At 36.9% G+C, this 22,998-nt stretch overlaps 1 protein-coding gene and 1 pseudogene across 3 annotated transcripts in view; one reads left to right on the plus strand and one right to left on the minus strand.

The window, feature by feature from the left end:
- Positions 1-22,998, minus strand: part of ADGRV1 (adhesion G protein-coupled receptor V1) — a 507,877-nt gene that overhangs the window by 317,649 nt on the left and 167,230 nt on the right. For all 3 annotated transcript variants that reach the window (XM_045796286.2, XM_045796287.2, XM_045796288.2), the window contains exons 59-71: positions 20,128-20,292; positions 19,396-19,513; positions 17,203-17,326; positions 16,066-16,204; positions 15,757-15,942; positions 15,168-15,400; positions 12,231-12,379; positions 9,974-10,175; positions 9,236-9,455; positions 6,351-6,590; positions 4,918-5,067; positions 3,375-3,848; positions 1,035-1,178 (exon numbers count right to left, since the gene is read on the minus strand). In XM_045796286.2, coding sequence (XP_045652242.2) covers positions 1,035-1,178; positions 3,375-3,848; positions 4,918-5,067; positions 6,351-6,590; positions 9,236-9,455; positions 9,974-10,175; positions 12,231-12,379; positions 15,168-15,400; positions 15,757-15,942; positions 16,066-16,204; positions 17,203-17,326; positions 19,396-19,513; positions 20,128-20,292 — 2,544 coding nt within the window. The remainder of the gene's footprint in view (positions 1-1,034; positions 1,179-3,374; positions 3,849-4,917; positions 5,068-6,350; positions 6,591-9,235; positions 9,456-9,973; positions 10,176-12,230; positions 12,380-15,167; positions 15,401-15,756; positions 15,943-16,065; positions 16,205-17,202; positions 17,327-19,395; positions 19,514-20,127; positions 20,293-22,998) is intronic.
- On the plus strand, positions 13,560-14,045 carry LOC123791484 (small ribosomal subunit protein uS17 pseudogene; annotated as a pseudogene).

Below are 22,998 nucleotides of genomic sequence, written 5' to 3' on the forward strand. Positions count from 1 at the left end.
CCAAATGAATGGTTCGTGTGGAAAGGAATCCTTTTTTTATAACCTGTGTGCAAAAAGAAGACAACAAAACTTCAAAGTATTAAGTTCTAGTCCTCCATTCCCTCTTGAACAGATGAGGTGCAGGAGGAAAAAAACGCACTCTTCTTCTCAGTTATTTTTAATGCTGATGAATTCCATTTAGGGGACAAAGCAAATTCATTCCTTGTGGAGAAGCAGTCCAGGAGGGGGTTTCTGAAAAGCACATCCTTAATGGTCAGAGACCCTGTTACACAAGCTTCTGGCTAGACCTGGCTATCATTTGTGTAGACTACACATCCATATACTGGACTAGGCCTGCCTTAACCAAGCTGAAGGAGCCCCCATCTGAAGGAACAGGATGCAATGCTATCCCATCATGGTCTCAAAAATACACACATTACCATGAGCCAAAGACAATAGCCCTGTCTTGCTCCTACATTGACAGAACCGGCCTACACAGAAAGAAAAGCCCTTAAGTTATTTTTTGTTCTCCTGTGAACTTCTGAAATTATCAGGAAACAATCTTTCCCACACTGAACTCTGGTGGAAGATTCAAATATTTAGGGGCAACCATGTCGCAGGATCTCATCACTAGAATTTATCTCCATCAGCACGAACTTGTAAAAGACAAATAATCACAATGTTGGTAAATGAAAAAGTCTGAAATATTAACTGATGCTTTGTTCTAATTTTAATTTTGTAGCATAAAATACCTTAATATTAAATACTCAATAAAAACAACCTAAAAAACCGGGAAATTTTGATTCTAAATGACCATAATTGAAAAAATTCTTATATTCAAATTCTACAGGACACAAACTTTCTAAATCTCCAAAAAGGAAAATTTCAAAACTTGGCAAATTATTTTCATATAATGTATCCATAATGTCTACTTTGATATTGATTTAAGAAAATAGCAATTTTGAGAAAATTTATGTCTAAGAATCTTTTTAGGCCTTCTTATGAATGCTGCCCTCTAGTGGTTCCTGGATGGTTCCACATTCAGGACCAATTACCTGAGAATTAGCGGCTTTCTCAGGGACAGGAAGGACAGCAGATTTAGCTTCTTGGAGAATTTTTGGCATGTCATAGAAACGTCCACTGACAAGCATCGCAGTTACCAGTTGCAAGGTGAAATTAGAGCCCAGGGATAGGAAGACCTACAAACAAACAAGATCAATGACTTTTTTAGTAGGAAAAAATAATTTTCAGAGGAAAATACTGACATTTGACATGAGTCATTAGCACACTGCCTCAGAGTCCTTTTGTACAGTTTCATCAATATATGCCTTTCCCCCCAGGTTATGAAACAAATCACCAGCATGAAGACTGTGGGGTGATGAGTGACACACTGCAAAAAACACAAATTTACAAATTCTCCATGTGTGCCCAAATGGCCTCAAGAATGATGAGAATCACAGAAGTAGTGTTAGTAATAGAATGAATCATGTACCGCAGGAATGAAAGAGCTCACTGGAGAACAGAGTCAGCTCCTAAAAGCAGCAAACTCACTTTCTACCTCTTCATTAAGGAATAACTAATACTCCAATGACATTTACTCAAAACAGATAATGATTTAGATGTACTGATTACTTGAACATTTTAGATAAATAAAAATTACTAACGAAATGTATTAGATTACCAATTTTTAAAGTTTTCAAATCTAATAAATAAGGGAAACTCTGAATTTAAAATTAATGTTACTCTAAATTTTTTTTAAATATATAAAACATTTTCCCAATAGAAACATTGCTATTGATAATGGATAAGCCCCCAAGTTATCCCATAATCTAAAATATTACTAAAAACTCTATACAACTTTATTGAATGTAAAAATAACCTTTTGTGGAGTCTGTTCTCCTTTTAAATATAATGTACTTAAGCATACACCACAGCCCTCCAAATGTACACAATATGTACCCTAGTAGTTTCAAATGTTATGTAACATGAGGATAACAGATGTTTCATTCATTCAATCAATCCTCATTTTTTCAAAGTGACATTCACTGAACATGACTCACAGATCAAGTGCTCAGGAAACAGAAATAAATCAGTGTCCTCACTTCAAGCCTGTGCCTCCCACCTCTCATCTAGGGGTATACCCTTCCCCCATGCAGTTCACTGGCTGGGCTGCTAAGGTGTGACATGGGCATAAATCAAGGTTAGGAGTTTTTCAGTGATTCCCTTTTCCCCTCATGCTCTGGATATAATGCATTGCTCTTTGAAGATTGGGATACTAGTTAGAAGGAGAAAATACACATATAACTTCTGAGTCCCCCAAAACTTAACTACTAATAGCTTACTGTTGACCAGAAGCCTTACTGATAACATGAACAGTTGATTAATACGTATTTTATACGTTTTTATATATTATTACTGTATTCTTACAATAAAGTAAGCCAGAGAAAAGAGTTATTAAGAAAATCATAAGGAAGGGAAAATACTTTTACAGTGCCATACTGCATTTGCTGAAACAAATCCACGTATAAGTGAATCTGCACATTTCAACCCTTGTTGCTCAAAGGTCAACTGTATACCATTCAGCTTTTACAGGGAAATGGAAAGAGGACTAACATCCCTCAAAAGGTACCAGGTACCACCTACTAGAAGGCACAATCTAAGAGTTAGGCAGATCAAGTGTTTTAGTCCATGTAATATATACCATATATTTTGGTTTTCTACATGTAGTGTAAGAATAGTTTTATACTATCCCCATTGCTTAGTAAAATAACAGAATAATCAGATCTTCACTGTAGCTTGTCTTAGTGTCAAATGAAATCTCACTAATAGAATAATACAAAGCTATTCCTAGAAAAGCTAAGGAATGTCTTCTGGTGTTCATTAACAGAAATTAAGACTTGAATGCATTCAGAAGGTAATGTTATATAGATATGGATGGGAAAATGTTTCAAGGTACATAATTCAAGCACACTGTATTTTCTAAAAAAACTCTTCTAATTTGTAAATGAGACTTAATACAGTCGTATTCTGGTTAAGTTGATCTATGTTTCATTTCCCCAGTTTTGCGGTCTTTATTCCAGTCTTGAAAATTTTCAGAAATAGGAAATGGAGGTTAGAAAATAATCAACAGGGTCAGGGCGTTGAGTCAATTTCCCAAAGAATACAAGGATGTAGGAGTAAGTCCTACGTAAGTGCCTGCTACCGATCAGACAAAAATATGTTACCTCCAAATGGGAATATACTTAATTCATTTACAATCTGCAAATGTATCATCCAATAATTATTATGCATTTCTATGATTACATTTAAATATCTCAATAAGATGGTAAGCTGCTCATGAGATAAGCAAGTGCTCTCCGGAAGGAGTTATACTGGAATGAAGAGATGCTACAAACCTGGCTCCTCACCGGCACCACGTCCACTTTATATCTGGCACCATCTTTGACCACCAGTTGCCTCTCTACATTTTCAGTAACAACTGGCGGCTCCTTTTGGTCAGATGAGATTCGAAATCCAACAGCAACATCTCCAAATGTTCCAGCAAGCCGGGTTACATTAATCTGGATGAATCTACTAAGGTTTTGCCCAATAAAGACTGACTGGTAATCTGAATACAGAGCAAATACTCCATGTGGGTCATCATTTGCAGAAACAGAGAACCGTGTGATGCATTTTTCTGGATCCAGTTCTGCTCCTCCCTCTACAGAAACAAGCTGGATCACAAAATCTTCTTCTATCTCAGGTATGTCATCTGGTAGCAAATGCACATCAAAGCTCACTTCACTCTCTCCATCAGCAATAGTGAAAAATCCTTTTGTAGAAAGAAAGTCTCCTGTAATATCAAACTCACTACTTATTTCCCAGTAAACCTAAAATGAAAGGAAAAAATCCAACAAAGTTACATAATTCAGCATATTGAATCAAAATCCTTTATGTTTTCTTATATAATATACAAAAAATAAATTTTAATTATGCATCATTATATTCAAAGCCAGACGCCCCAAATAGTCAGTTTAGAAAGTATGGAGGAATGACACTAGCACCGTGAAAGTATAAGAACTCTTTTGGGCTAATGCGTGCAATTTGCAGGAGAAAATTACAAAATCTCATTTCACCTACTTCTAAAATAATAACATGCTTTGAAGAGATAAAGCAAAGCAAAGTTAACTTTAGAATGGCAATTCCACAAACACATCCAAAAGGCCTGAATATGTATTTGATAGGTATTTGAACCACAGACAGTACTTGAAGGTAACAAGTGAGTAGACAGTCTGTTGTTTTATATCGGAATTTGTTTTTGTTTGCTTTTAACAACAAGATTTCAAGAATTAAAAATTATTTTCCAAGAATGTTTGGATTCCTAACCATAAAGTTTCCACTGAAGCAGTACCAGGTTAATCTCCAATACAGGAGAAGAGTTAAATCCATAAAGAAATTTTGCCAAGTACGTTTTGCTAGCAAACAAAAACCTTGGTCTGTTAGACAGATATCCCAATGATTTTACAAGAGTATCCCCAAACATTCTATGTCAACATACATGCAAATGTAACCTCTTAAAAATCAGTCGGTAAGTGAAAAAATGATAGAAATAAAGCCCTGAAGAATATATTAAGCAATTTACAAAAATCATTGAGGGACTTAAGTAGGATAAGTTAATCGTTATAGCAAACAAGAAAATGCAAAATAGTTCAGTCATAGTCTTCATGATTAAGTGTGAGGAAGATCATTTCACTCTAAGTGTAGCTGGATTTAGAAAGACAGCTAGAGAGGTTCATGTTGGCTAGAGAACCCAAAGGTGCTGAAATGAACCTTCTCAGCTTCTCTGAAACTCATGTCACTTCCAAAACTTATACCAGAAGGCAGAGTTTCTCTGTTCTTCACAACCACATTTGTCAGGCAAATTGTTACAATACTTAAAAATCAAATGAAAAATGATACCGTAATTTCTCCAAAAATGCCCTTGACTCTTTTGACAAAGAAAGTAATAACCAGGGGCCCTTCCAGAGCCAATGGCTCTGAATAGGTCTTCTCAGATAAAGACTCAGGAGCAAAATGAACAACCCCATTTGGATCACCAAACTTCTGTATCTAAAAATAGAAAGAGACAACCGAGTGAATGCCATATATAACAACTAAAGATGAAATTACAGTATCAAATATATCAATATACAGATAAGCTGAAGAAATGAAAGAAACACAGGAATAATGCTTGAATATAATCTGTCTAGCCACCTGATTTTTCAAAAGCTGCTTTAAGTACACGGGCTGTCATCTAAAACAAGTAGGTTCTTATTCTCCAAGGATAATGGGAGTGTCTGGAAAACTTTGATTTGTAGGGTCTCAAAAGGATATTACTTCAATGCCTGAATTTGACTTGATTTGCCTCATATTTGCTTCACTTAACCAGGTCCAGTTGTTTAGTCAGACACTGGTCTACATGTTGTTGTGAAGATATTTTGTAGATGTAATTACTATTTACAATCAGTTGACTTTAAGTAAAAGAGATTATCCCTAATATTGGGAGTGGGCCTCATCCAATCAGTTGAAGGCCTTAAGAGCAAACACTAAGGTTTCCCAGAGACAAAGGAATTCTGCCTCCAGACTGCAATTTAGGAATCCTACTTGAGTTTTCAGTGTGCCAGCCTATCCCACAAAATTCAAACTCATGATCACAACCCCAAGTCATTCCTGAGCTTCCTGCCTACTAGCCTGCTCTATGGATTTGGGACTTGTCAACCTTCACAAACGTTGAGTCAATTTTTTTAAAATCAAACTTTCTCTCTCTCTCTTTCTGGAGAAATCTGATAGAGACCCCAGACTATTTTCAAAACTTAAAAAAAAGAGCACCTTTCTGCATTGTTTTCATAGCCCTGGTCCTCAGCACTTTTTACCCCTGACAGACCGAATGGTTCTTTCACATCAAATATGCTCAATTCAGATTTGATCCAACACATCATCGTGCTAACTAAACAAATACCATTCTTCCTTCCAACAATCTGACTGGTGAGTGAGTTAATAACTTTTATTATGTATTTTCATGGCAAAGATATCCAACATTTAGGATGATATAACAAATAGCTTGTCTGAAAGTGCGAAAATATTCCCATAATACCAAATTTTCTCAAAGTGGAAAATAAGTATTTATCACTATATGAGAGCCCTTTAAAAAGTAATTACCAATAATCAAGCTATATAATAAACTAATATAGTAACCAGAATGTCTGGTCCATAGGAATCATTATGACTTTGTTTGGTTTTATAACTTTCAATTCATCATAAGCCCATGGAGTTTCAACAAATATAAATTGTATTTATATGTTGTGGGAAATGTTGTGGGAAAAATGTTGTGGGAAAAATAAAGTGAGACTTACTGTTAATGTAATATCTTTAGCTCTGGAGTCTAATTTAGCTTCTCCTTTCCCAAGTTCAAGTTTAATAATGAAAATCTCTTCAACTTCAATGTCTTCATGAGGATAGACTATCAGAGTGATGGCTCTCACACCACCTTCTCCCTCTCCAAAATAGAAGGATCCACTCACTGGGTCCGCAATGTCTGTGTTCTGTGGTGGTAAGGCTTCCTGAGAATTGGGTCCTAATATCACCCAGTTCACCTGCAGGGTGTTTGCATTTTAATACAGATGATCAATTTTATTTTATTTTTATCTAAGACTTTTTAAAAGTAATTTTTGTACCCATCATGGGGCTCAAACTCACAACTTCAAGATTTATTTAAGACTTTTTAAAAGTAATCTTTGTACCCATCATGGGGCTCAAACTCACAACTTCAAGATCAAGAGTTGCATGCCCTGCTGACTGAGCCAGCCAGGTGCCCCAGAGATAATCAATTTTAAACAAAGAATTACTTTGCAGGATATGTAGTATAAGAAAAAAAAATATCCTAGAATAATTTTCATATATATATATATATATATATATATATATATATATATATATATATATCTCCAGGGAATTCCTCCTGTCTTTTTAAAAACACTATTTGCAAATATAAACCACAAACTTACAGACTATCAGTTTTCATGGATAATAAGTCAAGAAAAATATGAATACCTGGTCATTTGTCATCATCACAGGAAAATAAAAATATAAAAGCACACATTTTAAATATACATATATTAGAGAAATATAAACTTAAAGAAATGAGTACAACACTGTCTTGCTGTATGCACAGGCTCTGTCAATCAAAACCTATTTGAATAAGACAATAAAACCACATGAAAATCCGCTGGGTGTGCAATTTCCTCTAACTATACTTAAATAAATTCCTAGCGTAAAATGAACATACATTTTCATAAACTGTTGCAAGAAACAAAATTGTATAATAAATGCATTTTAAACATTTCTATAATATAAAATTATACACTTTTCATATCTACAAGGAAAGAAAATTGGGAATTTCTCTTTGTTTCTTTTTCGTCAGCACTGGGCAAAGCTGATCACTTCCTCGTTCTTGAAACACAGCATCCTGGCTTTCATGGCCTCCATGATACATACCTTCCCCTTTGCCTTTACATCTCAATTTTTTTTTTTTTTTTAGATTTTTATTCATTTATTTGACAGAGAGAGAGACAAGCAGGGGCAGAAGAAGAGGGAGAAGCAGGCTTCCTGCTGAGCAGGGAGCCCGATGCAGGGCTCGATCTCAGGATCCTGGGATCATGACTTGAGCCGAAGGCAGACACTTAACAACTGAGACACCCAGGTGCCCTACATCTCAATTTTCTATGCTGGCTCCCCTTCCTCAGATAGTTCAATGCTGGCAGCCCGGGACTTCCGGCTGTATCCTTCACATCCCCATCCACACTCCTTAGGCCACATGGTTTCAAATGCCTTCACATGTGTCAGCAGCCTCTGACCTCCCCACAGCCAGTACTCACATATCCCCCTGCCCGCCCGACTCCCCACTAGGATGTCCACTGGGATGTCCAATCTCAAATGAACAAGACCAAAAGAGAACTCTCGATTTTCCGCCAAGCTTTTGGATATCTCAGTAAACACAACGGAAATTTAACCAGTTGCTCAACTAAAATTTTAACAGTTATTCTTGATTCCTCTTTGCCTCGACCTCCACTGCCCAGAGAATTTTTCCTCCAGAAGATTCTCAATGTCTATTCACTTCTCACCATCCCATCTGTACCCATCAGAACCACTGTCAACTCTGCCCTGGATGACAGAGGGCAAGAGCCTCCTAACTGCCCTCCCTGCTTCTAGTCTGGCTTCTTGATATTCCATTTCCACCCCCCAGCAGTCCTAAGTGAGCTACTTAAAATGGCAACCAGGTGACATCGACCCCATTCCCCTGCTTCAGACTCTCTAATGGCATCCTATTCGCACTTAGAGTGCCCTTTAATCTGGCTTAGGAGGGTCTCTGTCTCAAACACCTACTGATCTCTCTGATGGATCTTGTGCTGACACCCACTCCCCTCCAAGTCCTCTACTGCATGGAACCCTCCAGACTTCAAACATGCCAGGCTTGTAGATACACACTGACTATTCCTTCTGCCAAAGGGCTCAGCACTCTAACAATTACATGACCATCTCTCAGTATCTAGCTTTCAGCTTAAATATCACAACGTCACCATCTAGAGTAGTCAATGGGTCACTCATGATTGTGTTTCTCAATTTGACATCCCTGCAGAGCACTTAAGTGTTATCACATATTTTTTCTTTTTATCTGCTTATTGTTCTGAAAACTCTAAGAGAACAGAGACGACGTCTGTCTCATTCACTGATGTATTCTCAGTGCCCAGAAGAGGGTCTGGCACATGGAAAGCACTCAACAAATACTTGAACTAATGCATTTTATCAGAATTCTTCATCTCATTTCTAACTTGCTCTCAAGAGTTCCGATGACAGCTATATCTCATATATTTTTATGTAATTCATAGGACTTGGAAGCCACTTTATACCCAGTGAGTAATTAATAAATATTTTTGATTGTGTATAAATGAATATATTTGAAGAATAAGAAAATCCAACTCCTTACTCAATCTATCAAAATTATTTTTTTTAAAGATTTTATTTATTTATTCGACAGAGATAGAGACAGCCAGCGAGAGAGGGAACACAAGCAGGAGGAGTGGGAGAGGAAGAAGCAGGCTCATAGCAGAAGAGCCTGATGTGGGGCTCGATCCCATAACGCCGGGATCACACCCTGAGCCAAAGGCAGACGCTTAACCGCTGTGCCACCCAGGCGCCCCTATCAAAATTATTTTGAAAACCATGGGAAGAATAACTCTACCTGAATCTCTCCTAAGAGTCCTCCAGTCCGCTCCAGCAGCAAGGATAAAATCATTGTGGAATTGGGATTAGGAAAAGAAATTCTGCTTTGATTAAGAAACCTTACAACGCCAAAGGGAGAGTCACTCTTGGCAACTGTGATTCTGCTCACTAGGTGGCGCCCAAGGACCGCTCCGCCAGTAGCTCCAACAAGCAAAATTTCAATGGGCTCTGCAAATTCACTGCATAGTAAGAAGGAGCAATTCTGTGAGTCTAAACATATTAAAATGCTTCTAAGATCCAAATAACTAGTCATTTTCCAAATTGGTCATACATATTCAAGGCACAGCATTCATACACCAAATGGTAAGAAGAGGGTGCTCAACTAAAAGCATGAATGATCAACTTCAATACTATATAACCTGCAATAGTTATTAGAATTTATTCCTTTCTTTTGAATTGCTTAATGCATTAAGGAAGTGAATGGTAGGATGTTTCTACGCTCTGATTAGACCTCTCAAATATAAAAGAGCAAAAATTATTATTTCCCTCTATATGAAAAAGTGACACAAAATCCCAATGGTCTCCCAATCCCTTCTTTCCTACCCCAGAATCCCCAAAAGTCTCTCACTTGTTTCTTAATGGGCATATGTGTAATCTAAAATTCTATTATCAGTGCAAAACATAAGTAAGGACTGGGACATAGTAATCATGCTTTACATATGCCTATATTATGTCCGACATTACTAAATAGTATTACCTTTCACTGTCATCAACGATGGAGATATTTATAAAACTTAAGTTCTGCCCATGCTGAAAGGTCACTGAGCTGCCATGCAGTATATAATCGACACCACCAGCAACTGCAGAGGAGCTCTGAGAGATGAAATCAGCAGTCACACGGCCGTAAGCTCCATGCAGCCTCACCACCGGAATCATGATCATGCCAGCATCTTCCTCCACTGCAGCAGGGATGTGCAGTTAATTGGTATGCCACACAAACAACTAGCTTTTATAAGATTCAGTCAAATTAAACCTAGCAATTAAATATAACAGTACAATGCAAGCTCTCATTTTTTCCATAGTTCATTTATCACTTTAAAAAATATTAGGGGGAGCCTAGGTGGTTCAGTCAGTTAAGTGTCTGACTGTCAATTTTGACTCAGGTCATAATCTCAGGATGGTAAGACTGATCCCTGTGTCAGGCGCCCTGCTCAGTGGGGAGTCTGCTTGAGATTCCCTCTCTGTCTCTCTCTGCCCCTCTTCCCCCAGGGTGCGTGCGCACACACACACACACTCTCTCTCTCAAATAAATAAGTAAATCTTTTAAAAAATTAGTGACATTTTCAAGACTTGCTTTTTATGAGAAATACAGTCTGTCATAAGTTGAAAATTATAGTGAACAGTATAAATTAGAACTGAAATAACCTATTTAAGCATTAGCATAAGTATTCTTCCTCTGTGTGCTACATAGAAATAAATGATCCTTGCTTTCCAAAGCAATACTAGATGAACATGAAAAATACTTAAAACATATATACTCAAAGGAAAGTATTCTGGATTGCTTCTACATTTAGTGGAAACATAAGTAGTATAAATAATTGAAGTTCATGTTAATTGTATCATATGAATGTTTTTTAAAAGTCCAGATAAAAATCCAGTTTAACTTCCTATGAAATCTATTTGAGAATCTGAAAATGTATCCTCAATGTTTAATTTCAACTTAAAAATTCTTCTCAAGAATTTATTTTGCTCTTAAGCTATGTTAACCTCTAAATTAAAATATCATTTAATAGATTTACATTGGCTATGCTTATATTAGCCAATAGTTCATATTAGCTATGGCTAATAGTACTGGATTTACATTATAATTATAAATATGCATTGCTCCAAATCCCCCCAAAGAAAATGAATCAAACAGAAATGAGTGAACAGAAAAAAAAATTCTAAGTCCTTTATTTATTACTTGGTATAAAAAATGCAGCATGTCTTTTACCAGACTGAGGTTCACAAAATGGTGGTGTCTTCCAAGACTTTACCCATAAAGTCAATAATAATCAATTCCAATGTGATTTCTTTTTTTTTTTTAAGATTTTATTATTTATTTGAGAGAGAGAGAGAGTGGGTGAGATAGAGCACACAAGCAAGGGCAGAGGGACAGGGAAAAGCAGACTCCCCTGCTGTGCAGGGAGCCTGCTGCGAGGGTCAAGCCCAGGACCCTGGGATCGTGACCTGAATGAAGGCAGACACTTAACTGACTGAGCCACCCGGGTGCCCCTCCAAAGTGATTTCTGATGAACTTTAAAAATGGTCAGATAACCAACGAATTTGATAGAGACAATGAGGTCAATAAATTAATTGCAGTAAGAGGATAACATGTTTGTTTTGAAAGGCATATGTCTTTGAATAAAAACCCAAAAGCAGCCACCTCTTTTTCCCCCGGAGGGAATACAGCCCTCAATTCTGCATTCTGCTTCTACAGGAGGAGAGAACAAAGAACAGTGGACAGCTGCTATTAGGGACTCTCACAGAAAGTCTGAGTAGCTGACCAGACACCGCCTGCATCTGCAGTCCAGTAAAAGACTAACTTCAAAGTCATTATTCATTAGAAAGTGAATATTCACTGATTTCTAGTCACAGAGGAAATTATTTCATAAATTAGAAAGAGATTCATGAAGATGTTTGAAATATAAACATTTCAATAACTCTAAGGTTAAACAGCTTTTCTAAAGCCTTATTCCTTACCATTCAGCTTTGCCATACACAAGTGGGATTCAATACTGCCCAAACATAACTCAAAATAGATTTAAAAAATAAATAAATATATAAAAGCAAATGTAACTACATATAAAGGTGTACGTGTATGTGCATACACGTGCATACATGCACACACATGCGTGTACACACACAGAGCAAACGGAGAACACTTACACGTGGGAATTCAAACGGACAGTGTCATGCTCAGGTACTCTGTAACTCAGAGAGTAGTGGTAAATTTGTAAGATTGCTGAACTTACCTTCAAAGGCAGTATGCCTTGGGTCAAATTCAATGACGCCCTCTGCATTATCATTTTTCATTATTATGATTCGGACAATGGAGATATTTCCTATTTCAGGTGGCTGGTCTAACTGAAGGCCATTTTCTCGGATGGTAAAATCATACCCTCTTGCAAAGTCATGAAAAAATAACAATAAAAGAAAACGAGTACATAATTGCTGAGCATGAACTGAAGGGTCCTCTTAGTTCCTATAACTTAGCCCTATTAAGCATTTTAATACTTTTAAAGATCCCCAACACTAAAATACTCTTTTTTTCTCTGAAATGATGTCTGAAATAGACTTCTATGTTGCTCCCAATTATCACTGCCTGCATGAAACCAAAACCAATATAAAGTTATTAAACTTGGGCAATGGGAAGATAATACGACTATCAGGAAATTGGGGGAAAGTTGTAAAATGAACCTCTGGGCTAGGAATGCACTGAAAAACTCATCTCACAGAGATGGGCCAAGGCAGGGGATGCACGCTGAACTGCGGTGCAATCAGGGACAGAATGAAAGGGTTACTTTAAAGAAAAAAAATGGGTGTCGTGGCACTACAGAAATCTCAAGCTACAAGAAAATATTTCTGTGGACACCGATTACAATCAATGCCTCTATTCTTGAATACAGATGGTGGTTTACTCGGCTAATGACATATTTCTGCTAAGGAAATCACTTTTTTTTTTAATTGATATGATTCCCACTGAAGAAACATTTTGACTTCCAGAGTTTCATATCACTTCAATTCCTGAAGCTAAAAAATGGCAGTAAACCATTTTAGTCTTTTCTTCAATATTCAAATTCTATTTACCTGGTATTTTTATGCTACATAGTTTCAAAAGGTTGAAATCAGGTTATATATAAGGCAAAATTAGAAAACTGGGGATTAAAATATTAAATGGTAAAAGTAAATGTGAACAGTTGTCTGAGATGGACTGTAGATTAGCTGATTACATTAATACCAAAGCAGTGAATTTTCTAGCAACTAGGCAAAATGAGATTATACTACTTTCCTTTGTCAAATCAAAGGAAACCTATAAATTTACCTAGAAGGAAAAATTTGTTTTCTCAGAATTAGACTTATTTGGAATTGCTTTTTTTTTTTAAGGTAGCACAGAGGGGAAAATCTCCAAGTCCTAGTTAGTCAATAACACAGATGTTATCTCACACTTAATGGGATAATGACTAAATTTCACTTACTTCATTAAAATGGAGTTTTAAAATTGGAGCTCAAATTTTAACACATTTAATATAAGTTCAAATTCATTCTCACTGCCAGTTTTCCTTTTCTCAGGTGGCTGGAGGATGGCAGACATTCAGACTGACTGTGCCTACCACAGACTGGCTGTGACCAGCCAATCATCTTTCGAAATAAGAAGAGGTTCCTGCTTGGAGAAGCTGGCAAGGAGACACCCCCGTGATACTACAAAAACATCAGTTTGGGCTTCAAGATGCCCAGGAAGGCCACTGAGGGCACCTATATTGACAAGAAATGCCCCTTTACTGGTAATGTCTCCATCTGAGGGTGGATTCCGTCTGGTGTGGTAACCAAGATGAAGACGCAGAGGACGACCGTCATCCACTGAGACTACTTCCGCTACATCTGAAGTACAACTACTTTGAGAAAGGCCACAAGAACATGTCTGTGCACCTGTCCCCCTGCTTCAGGGATGTCCAGATTGGTGACACTGTCACAGTGGGCAAGTGCTGGCCCCTAAGCAAACTGTAAGCTTCAACGTGCTCAAAGCCATGAAGGCCACTGGCCCCAAGAAGCAATTCCAGAAGTTCTGAGATCAGTTAAGCATCTGCCCACACTCCCGAAGAAAACAGTTATTTTCCCAGTTAAAAAAAAAAATTTCGGGGCGCCTGGGTGGCACAGCGGTTAAGCGCCTGCCTTCGGCTCAGGGCGTGATCCCGGCGTTATGGGATCGAGCCCCACATCAGGCTCTTCAGCTATGAGCCTGTTTCTTCCTCTCCCGCTCCCCCTGCTTGTGTTCCCTCTCTCGCTGGCTGTCTCTATCTCTGTCAAATAAATAAATAAAATCTTTAAAAAAAAAATTTCATTCCAATTGCCAGAAATGGAATCATTTCTGAAAAATTTAAGATTTGAAGTGTACACAAACCTACAGTATTTTTTCCATGTGGAATGATAGATATTCTACCTATGTAAGTCACTCAGTGAAATATTTTAGTTAGAAAAAGCTTTTAAAGGATGGCATTCATATAACAGATGTAAAACTATTTTCATGAACAAGAAAAATTCCTTTAAGACTTATATAAATGCAAAATTATTCTAGTTGAGGGTTTTGTGTCATCTGTCAGAGCGGAGGTGCTCCTTGGACCACTCAACTTGTGGGTATTTCAGCATGCTTCAGGTGTTCCCACCCTTATGAATCAAGTCTACTCCCACTAAATCAGGGAATGACACAGCCTCAATATGGTTAATCCTTGATCTTCAATAAAAACATGGTGCACGATTACAACTGATTATCTTTGACTCATTTTTTCCCCCACTTGAAACACCACCTCATTTCCCCACAGAAGACGAAATGGCCTTCAGACAAAGTTCTCACTCAGCCCTCAGGTGTAGACATAAAGGGAAGGGAAAGTAAATTCCATCACGCCAGCTGACTTTGACTTCCATTTTCTTACCTGATTATTATAAGCCATGTTCAATTCTCTGACTACCAAGAGAGAATTGTCAAATGAAAACAACATATTTTCAACTTTCAGGGAAAACTGATATTTTAAGAAGTTTGCATAATTAACAGTTAGTCTTTGTCATAATTTCCCTACTACGCCCAGTCCCACTCTCACATAAATCTGAAAAAGAGCAAGTTCAGTATTAATCCCTGTACAACACATTCTCTTTCTCTTTATTTTCTTTTTCCTAAAATTCTTTTTTAACTTTACCTTCCCCGGAGTTCCACCTTTGTAATTACTAGAGAAAATTCCTCTGGGCCTTCAGGAAGACCATCATCAAGTATTTCAATGTGCACACTTTTCGCCATCTCCCTTGCTTCAAAGAGGATCTCCCCCGCTGCAGGGATAAAATCCAAGCCTGCCTCTGCTGTCCCACTCACGGTCTCATACCAGAGTCTCACGGGGCCAAATGATCCACCTGAACGGAGGACTGTGATGTTCACCTGTGCAAGAAGGGGAACATCAGAAATTTTATCTGATTTGGATGTTTAATCTACCAGTTCATACTTAATTTTTATGGTTTCTAACTAAAGATTCTATGTTTACCAGGGTTATGTTTATGTAGAAATCTATAAAAGTTTATAAAGTATATGTTAAAATAATGATGTTAGTAGCAAATTAATTTGTGAAAACTCTGGAATATGAACAAGGAAACACTTTTTAAAGATCACTCATAATATATCTTGCTACATGAAGTCTTAATATTTAAATTAAAACTTAATCCAGCTTTGTAAAAAAGATCACTCACAAAATGAAAACCAAAAATGATACTTAAGATTTTAAACATTTTACACTCTACCCTTTGGGCTTCTTCTGACACTCGAAGATGCTCCTGTGAAAAGGAGAATCGGCCGTAGGGAAAGTCACTGGCCACCATGGTGATATTGGCAGTGCTGCTGGACCCACTCAGTAGTCCCCCCTCACTGATTCCAGTAAGCTGAAACTCATAGAAGCTCTTCTCCTCAGGAATATCATCATTCAAAGCCTAGAGAAGGACAAGAAGAACCACTATCCTATCCACAACAACAAGAAACTCAGGGACACCAACCACTCCGACCACTCCCCCCACACACAAAAGGGTCATAACAGAAACCAGTCATATTGATACCTGTATTATTACAACTGCTGCAGACTGTCCATCCCGCATTGTCAGTTTTCCTGATATTTCAACAAATTCTCCCACAGAAGGAGGGACTATGCTCCAGTACACTGTGATCTCCCCCCAGATCGCTGGGCCACGAACGAGGCTATAATACACAAATGTATGATCAGTACATTTTTGTTGAAGTAATCTTTCCTAAATATTTTCTGTGTCTTTCAGCAACAATTTTCATTTATTTCAAGAACATTATGCATTATATAGCCTTATCTATCAACTATGAACCAAAAGAAAGTTTTATGATTCCAGGATAGTAACACTCCAAGTATTAGCGTATATGAGCGTATAAATCTGCTCAACAACACAGGCAAAACCTACGTGTTAAAAGCGGAAGGTTTAAAGGGATTTAAAAGGAAGTATTCACAGACCTTTCACTTAATATACAAGGTGTAAAATACGAATAACCTCACACAGTTCTCTAAAAAACAGCACTTCGTACATGCAACACTAAAGGAAAACTACCCAAAAGATACAATATTAACTCAAATTCAGTTACTTCACTGACAGTTGTACCACTCTTCATGAGAAAATCTGTATTAAACAAAATTGCCTGTGATCATACTACTTCATTATACAGTAGGCCCTAATTTTAGAACACTTAGAATCATAAAATGGTGGATCCAGAGGATTTTCAAAGGGATGCTTCTGTAGCTAAGACACAAGCTTACAGAGATGAAGCAACTCTCTCATTTTACATGGTTAGTGACAGAACAGGGCCAAAAGCATCAGCTCTCCTGGCGTTAACTCTAGGTGTTTTTCTTGGCATGGGTTGTGCAAATCACCCAAAAAGCAGTCATGATCTAATGTCAAGAGAGGTCAATATACAACTGTATGATCAATACATTTTTGTTGAAGGAACTTTTCCTCAGTATTCTTCATGATCTAACTTCAAGACAGGTCAGGAGATGTCTCAACTGGTGTCCAAAATGTTTTCTACTTTTCACAGGATGTTACTAATATATAAAATGACAATGCTTGAAAATATGTATGTAATAAGAACTGTGCACTTATGGCATAAAATGCTAGTGATTTAAATAAAACTTCAAAATCTCCACCTAAGCAAAAAAAAAATTATGAAGCCCTTACCTGATGATAGCAGTTCCATTATACTTTCCCGAGGGTTCTCCAATGAGGACATGCCTAGATGATGGGGCTATCCCAACTTCTCCTGATGTTCCCTTCTCTCCCCGAATGATTATGGATGCGCTACCTAAGTTGAAGTTGATATATAACATGGATGTAGCAAACACATGTATTCACTTAGTAGATGTGTGACAAAATTCTCAGCACTTCACGTATACAAATCTTGAGTTAATTGCCATTACAATCATATAAATTAGGTACTAACATTATCTTCATTTTACCAATGAAATTATTTAAGCATACTGAGGCACTCAAGACATTGAGACAAATAACTTGCCCTAGATCATATTTTAACAAAAGGGGACAAGAGAAAGTGGGCAATAATTCCACTACCACGCCTGTGATAAGCGAGTACTCTTCTACCATTTGCATTAATTCACTTCTGCAGGAACCGTTCTGCAGTTCACTGCAACTGGCTATGTGGCAAAAGCAAGAATTTCTGGGTACTTTTTAATTTTCTGACTCCACAATTGCTTATAATCATTTATAAAAATGTGTCAAATATAAATGGAAAGAAAAATCATCCCAAGTAATGTGAGTATTCATATTATAACTCAGCAGTAACGTGAAGAAAATTGTTTCCAGAAGTTCATATTAGGGTTTCATGAAACAAGGGACTGAATTATCACAATCTCACTTTCTTTAGCAATGGATTAATAAAACCAAGAGTGGTTTGTCATGTCCAAGTATGTCACAGTTCGAAATATATTACAAATTTTTTATATTAATATATGATTCAACCTGAACCATTGGTATATTCTTATTCCTATGTCTAGTTAGTCTGCATGTCATCAATCCTGACATTTAATGAGGTGTTGACAACTGAGCTAACTTAAAATGTATGGAAGAATATGGTACAATCATATGATTCCCTCACAGGTTTGTTGGAAAGTACTCTAAATAAAAATGTAAAAAACAAAAAACAAAACAAAAAAAATACATTAGGTATGTACAGTGATATTCACTACAATTTTGACAATCTTTTTGGCCATGGAATTCTGTTTTGGCCACAGACTCTCACATAGGATGGAGTCCTTGATGGCAAAGAAGGCATGTAACAGTCAGTAAGCTTTCATATCCAAGTTGCTGGGCCATTTTTTTATGGTTATTTTTACGTGTGACACAATGCAACTGCTTTAGAAACATTAATCCTTTCTCTCCAGATCTAAGAAAAAATTTTTCGTATGGGCCATAGGCCAGTGGGAATTACAATGCTTATTTCTGAAATGTCAAAACACTGAAGTAATGACTTTCAGATGAAAACAGACATAGTAGGCTGTAACAGACGTAATATGCTAGGTTTTAAAATAATATTTTATTGGGCCCCTGGGTGGCTCAGTCGGTTAAGCAGCTGCCTTTGGCTCGAGTCATGATCCCAGGGTCGTGGGACCAAGCCCCACATCAGGCTCCTTGCTCAAAAGGGGGAGTCTGCTTCTCCCTCTCCCTCTGCCTGACAATCTGCTACTCGTGCACTCTCTCTCTTTGTCAAAAGAAAAGGAAAAAAAAAAACCCTTAAAAAAATAAAAAATAAAAAAATAATAAAATCATATTTTATTTTAAAAGTCATATGTCATCATTATAAATATGTGTAGAAAATATAGGTAATTAAAATCCACTATCAACATTCCAAGTAAATAATTCCAAACACATTTATAACATGCACATGACAAAAATGGGGTAACTTTGAACATGTTATGAAATTTCCTGTAATACAACAGTTACCCATATAATTGTTTTTAAGTCTTAATGTAATTAATTACATTACAGATTAATGTAATTAATCTTAAATTAATTTGAATACTCACATGGTATTCTGTCGTATTTAACCGGTCTCCTATTGATGGACCATTTAGTAAGGCTCCACATTTTATTTTATAAACATCACTACAATAAACATCTTTTTAAAAAATCACACAGCTAAGTATTATGAAATCTTTGACATATGACTTTACCAATATCAGGCATTAGAATTTTAGTTTAAAAATTCTTTGGCTGTAGTACAGGGGCAAAATGACATCTTTATGTTTTAGCAAACATTTTAGGAATTATAAAACTTAATTTTGTAACTATTGATTATTTGGTTATATTTTTCTGAGTATCTACTTTTTAAGTTATAAAAATGTGAATTTCTCTTACCTTTCATTGGAGATATTTCTACCTCATCAAGTGATATTAACTGAATGGTGAAATGCCTGTCCTCCTCCAACACGGTATCATGAAGTGCATGCAATACGATGGTCTTCTGAGACTCTGTCTACATCAAATGAGAGGAATAATAAATTTTCCAGATTGAGCCAAATTTTGGGTGTTCTCATTAGTGGAATAATGTTTATGTCCATAAGCATTTTTAAAGTGTGTCCTTTTTGTACCTTAGAATTACGTGCTGCTTCTAGAGCAAATTACTATAAAAAAATTAGCTCTGACCATAAATCCCATTTAAGTTTTTCATAGGAAAAAAGGGGGGAAATTAACATAATCTCTAAATTGTCTGAAATTTGACTAGACCCAGTGATCAAATACATGCAAGAGTTACAGAGTGGGTGGAAATGGGGATGACACCCAGATGTCCAGCTTGGTTGACTGGTTTTGTCCTCAATCAGGAGAGGAAATGTTGAGAGAAGAGTAGTTCTCATGATGGAATGGAGGCATTGTCTGAATTGAATTAAATTTAATTTCAGACATCTAGGGTGTTGTGTGTGTGTGTGTGTGTGTGTGTGTGTGTGTGTGTGATTGTGCATATGATTTAAAAAATATTCCAGATACATAGTAAATACCATCATATGAATTCACAAGCAATACTATGGGAAAAAAAAAAACACACACACACAAATTCGAGTAAAACTACAGGAGTCCAGATGCTGACTATACCTCATCAAAAAGAAGTGTCCCATTCAAAGGCCTGAGATCATCTTTCGCTGTCTCATCTATGGTCCACTGAAGTCGAACAGCTCCTTTTCCTCCTGGGGACCGGACAACTGTCAATGTCACATATGAATCAGGGTCATCAGACAAAAGAGATTCATCAACCATTACCTAAAAGAAAGACAATCCAGTTAGGTGAAAAAAAGGAGCAGGAAAAACCATCTTATTTCTATTTACAATGAATAACTTTTCAATTTGGAATTCTGTTCATGGCATGGTACAATCATGTGGCAGAAAAAAATCTTCACCAAACCCTACTTTCTTTTTGTCCTAGACACTCTGCTGCTTGGCCTTTCCTGGGCTCTCTTGCCGTTAGGTGGAGCATGTGACTGAATTCTGGCCAACAGAGCATATGGGAAATGAAGTATGCTCCTCCTAGTCTGGCCATCCACTTCCCACAAAACATTCCACATTCCTTTTTTCCCATTTGCTAGGTGACTACTGAGGACTCCAGGATGTAGAGGAGGACAGAACCGCAAAAGGAAAAAATCTGATGCCTGAAATGCCAGTTGCAGAAGAGGTGTCCCTAAGACTCCACCAGGAACACAGATGTAAGACTCTTGTATGAAGAAGATATAAGCTCTTATTATGTTAAGGAAGTAGGATTTAGGGCATATTTGTTAATGGTAGTCAGGCTCCCCACATAATACAGACCAAAAGTGCCCTCCTAATTATCTGCAGTTGGTCAATTTTAGTAAGTCCAAATTTAAAAGAGGTTTTATTAACCTGACATGAAGAGAGAAGGAAATTCAATACATTGATTTACCTGTACCGTTTATTTTTACACAAGATCCTGATTAAGAGACTTGGTTCAACTGAATTACATATACTAACTCTGTGAAGCAAAGTCCAAACTGAGCCTATAATATCCACCTGTTGTGTAAATATAAAAATATAATGCAATGCTTTCCATTTTTAAGACAGACACTTAAATGTCTAATACAAAGCTGTTGGTTTTTTTCATGAGATTTTGTACTGGTGCCAAGAGAAGAGATTTAGAGCCAACTAATTAAAAAAAAAAAAAACAACTATTGAGCTTCTATTATATGTCAGTTCTGGCATATATTCTATCTCATTTAAGCCTCACAGAAACTCTGAGAAATCTGGGGGCTAGATCTATGCACATATTTGGAGAAGGGGAGCCTCCTCTGCTTCCGGTGTTCTGACTCCACATCTACTGCTGTTCGCACCAGTCCTCAGAGAAGAGAAATAGTAAAGGAGAAGCAAACAAAGGGAGAAAGGAGAGATCCGCTATAAACTTATAAGCCACAGAGAAGTCCTTTTTGCTTCCATAGATAATAACATTTGAGTTGAGGTTTCACAAGCAGATATCTTGAGCCTTTGCCATGGCCAGTGCTTTGGCGTACTTCCCACATTGCCCTTGGGAGCAGCTTATTCATTTCACAGATTTACATGAACAATCTTCCCTCAATATCCTTCCGTTCTAAATCTAATGTTTTATCAGATAATTCTAACAAAATGTTCGCTGTCTGCACAATACTGCGTATCTTACATACATGTTAGAAGATGAATTCTGTGTTATCAAGAGCCTTTGGCAGTAAGAAACAGAATATAAAAGAAGGAGCTACACAGGGCTGCTCCTGATACTACAACGATAAAAATAGCAACGGACACCTACTGAGTGTACAGCCCAGTTAAAAGTGCTTTACAACTCGTGTCCCCGTCACAAGGCTTGTGAGAAATAACACAGGGAATGGATGACCTCACTCTTACTTTGAGATCACAAGAAAAATTGGAAATCGAAGTTATTACAATAAGGTAGCAGTTCCCACACCAAGAATGCACTAAAGTTGATGACAGCAGTTCCCATAAAATGAATAAACAGAAATTACTTACGAATACCAATATAACTCTTCATTTACCCTGATGACAGTGAGGGAAGCTTGTAAACATACAGTCTAATGCCTGAGCCCAGAAGCATGACCAAGTTAAAAGCAACAACATTATTTTAAGGTTTTCCCATTGAAGATTTGACTGAAACGCTAAACATTTTATCAAACCTCAGAAGCTAGTAGAGACAAGTTATAATAATTTACATATTTATATGTATTAAAATATTTCTTTTCACATATGCAAAGAAAAAAGCATTGTTGGAAACATAAAATATTAGTGATGTCCATATCTCAGGTTAATAATATTATGGATAATTTTTAACACTCTAAAATAATAGTTAAGTTTCCCAGACTTTCCATTTTGCTGAGCAAACATTCACAGCCACTCTCTTTCGATCTACCACTGCTTACAAACACTTATCCTTATTCCTTCCACAAGAGAGTCTCACTAGGCTATAGCAGAAGTGTGTCCTGTCCCTTTTATGGTTCCCATTCTCTTATGAAATTGAAATTTCAATAATCAAATCATTAGGCAATTATTAGTGTTTATTTAAATACTGAAGCATCTGGGAAGCCCAGCCCTAATGGGCAAGCTGTAGGTCTAGCCTTGTATCCAAGGAACAATAAAGACAATGAGCATTACAGCAAACTGTTTGATTATTTAAAATGATCTATGACGAGTTACTGATTACCTGTAAGTGATCAAATAAAGAGAATGGTGACCTATAGAGCCAGAAAAATTGTGTATATCAGAATTATCTACATATATTTATGATTATTTCATCTTGGAATTTCCTTTGAAAGATAGTCTTCAGAATTATGACATAAAATCATCATGTATAATTATGATACAGTCTTGACAATTCATTTTATATTTAAGATGTAGAAGTCATTTAGTACTAGCCACCAAATCTGGCTGCATAAATGATTGGTTTAGCTTTTTTTCTTCCTCTGCAGTTGAAGT

Source organism: Ursus americanus, chromosome 5, assembly GCF_024610735.1.
Source record: "Ursus americanus isolate L20-20 chromosome 5, mUrsAme1.1.p, whole genome shotgun sequence".
In the NCBI taxonomy this organism is placed as follows: domain Eukaryota; kingdom Metazoa; phylum Chordata; class Mammalia; order Carnivora; family Ursidae; genus Ursus; species Ursus americanus.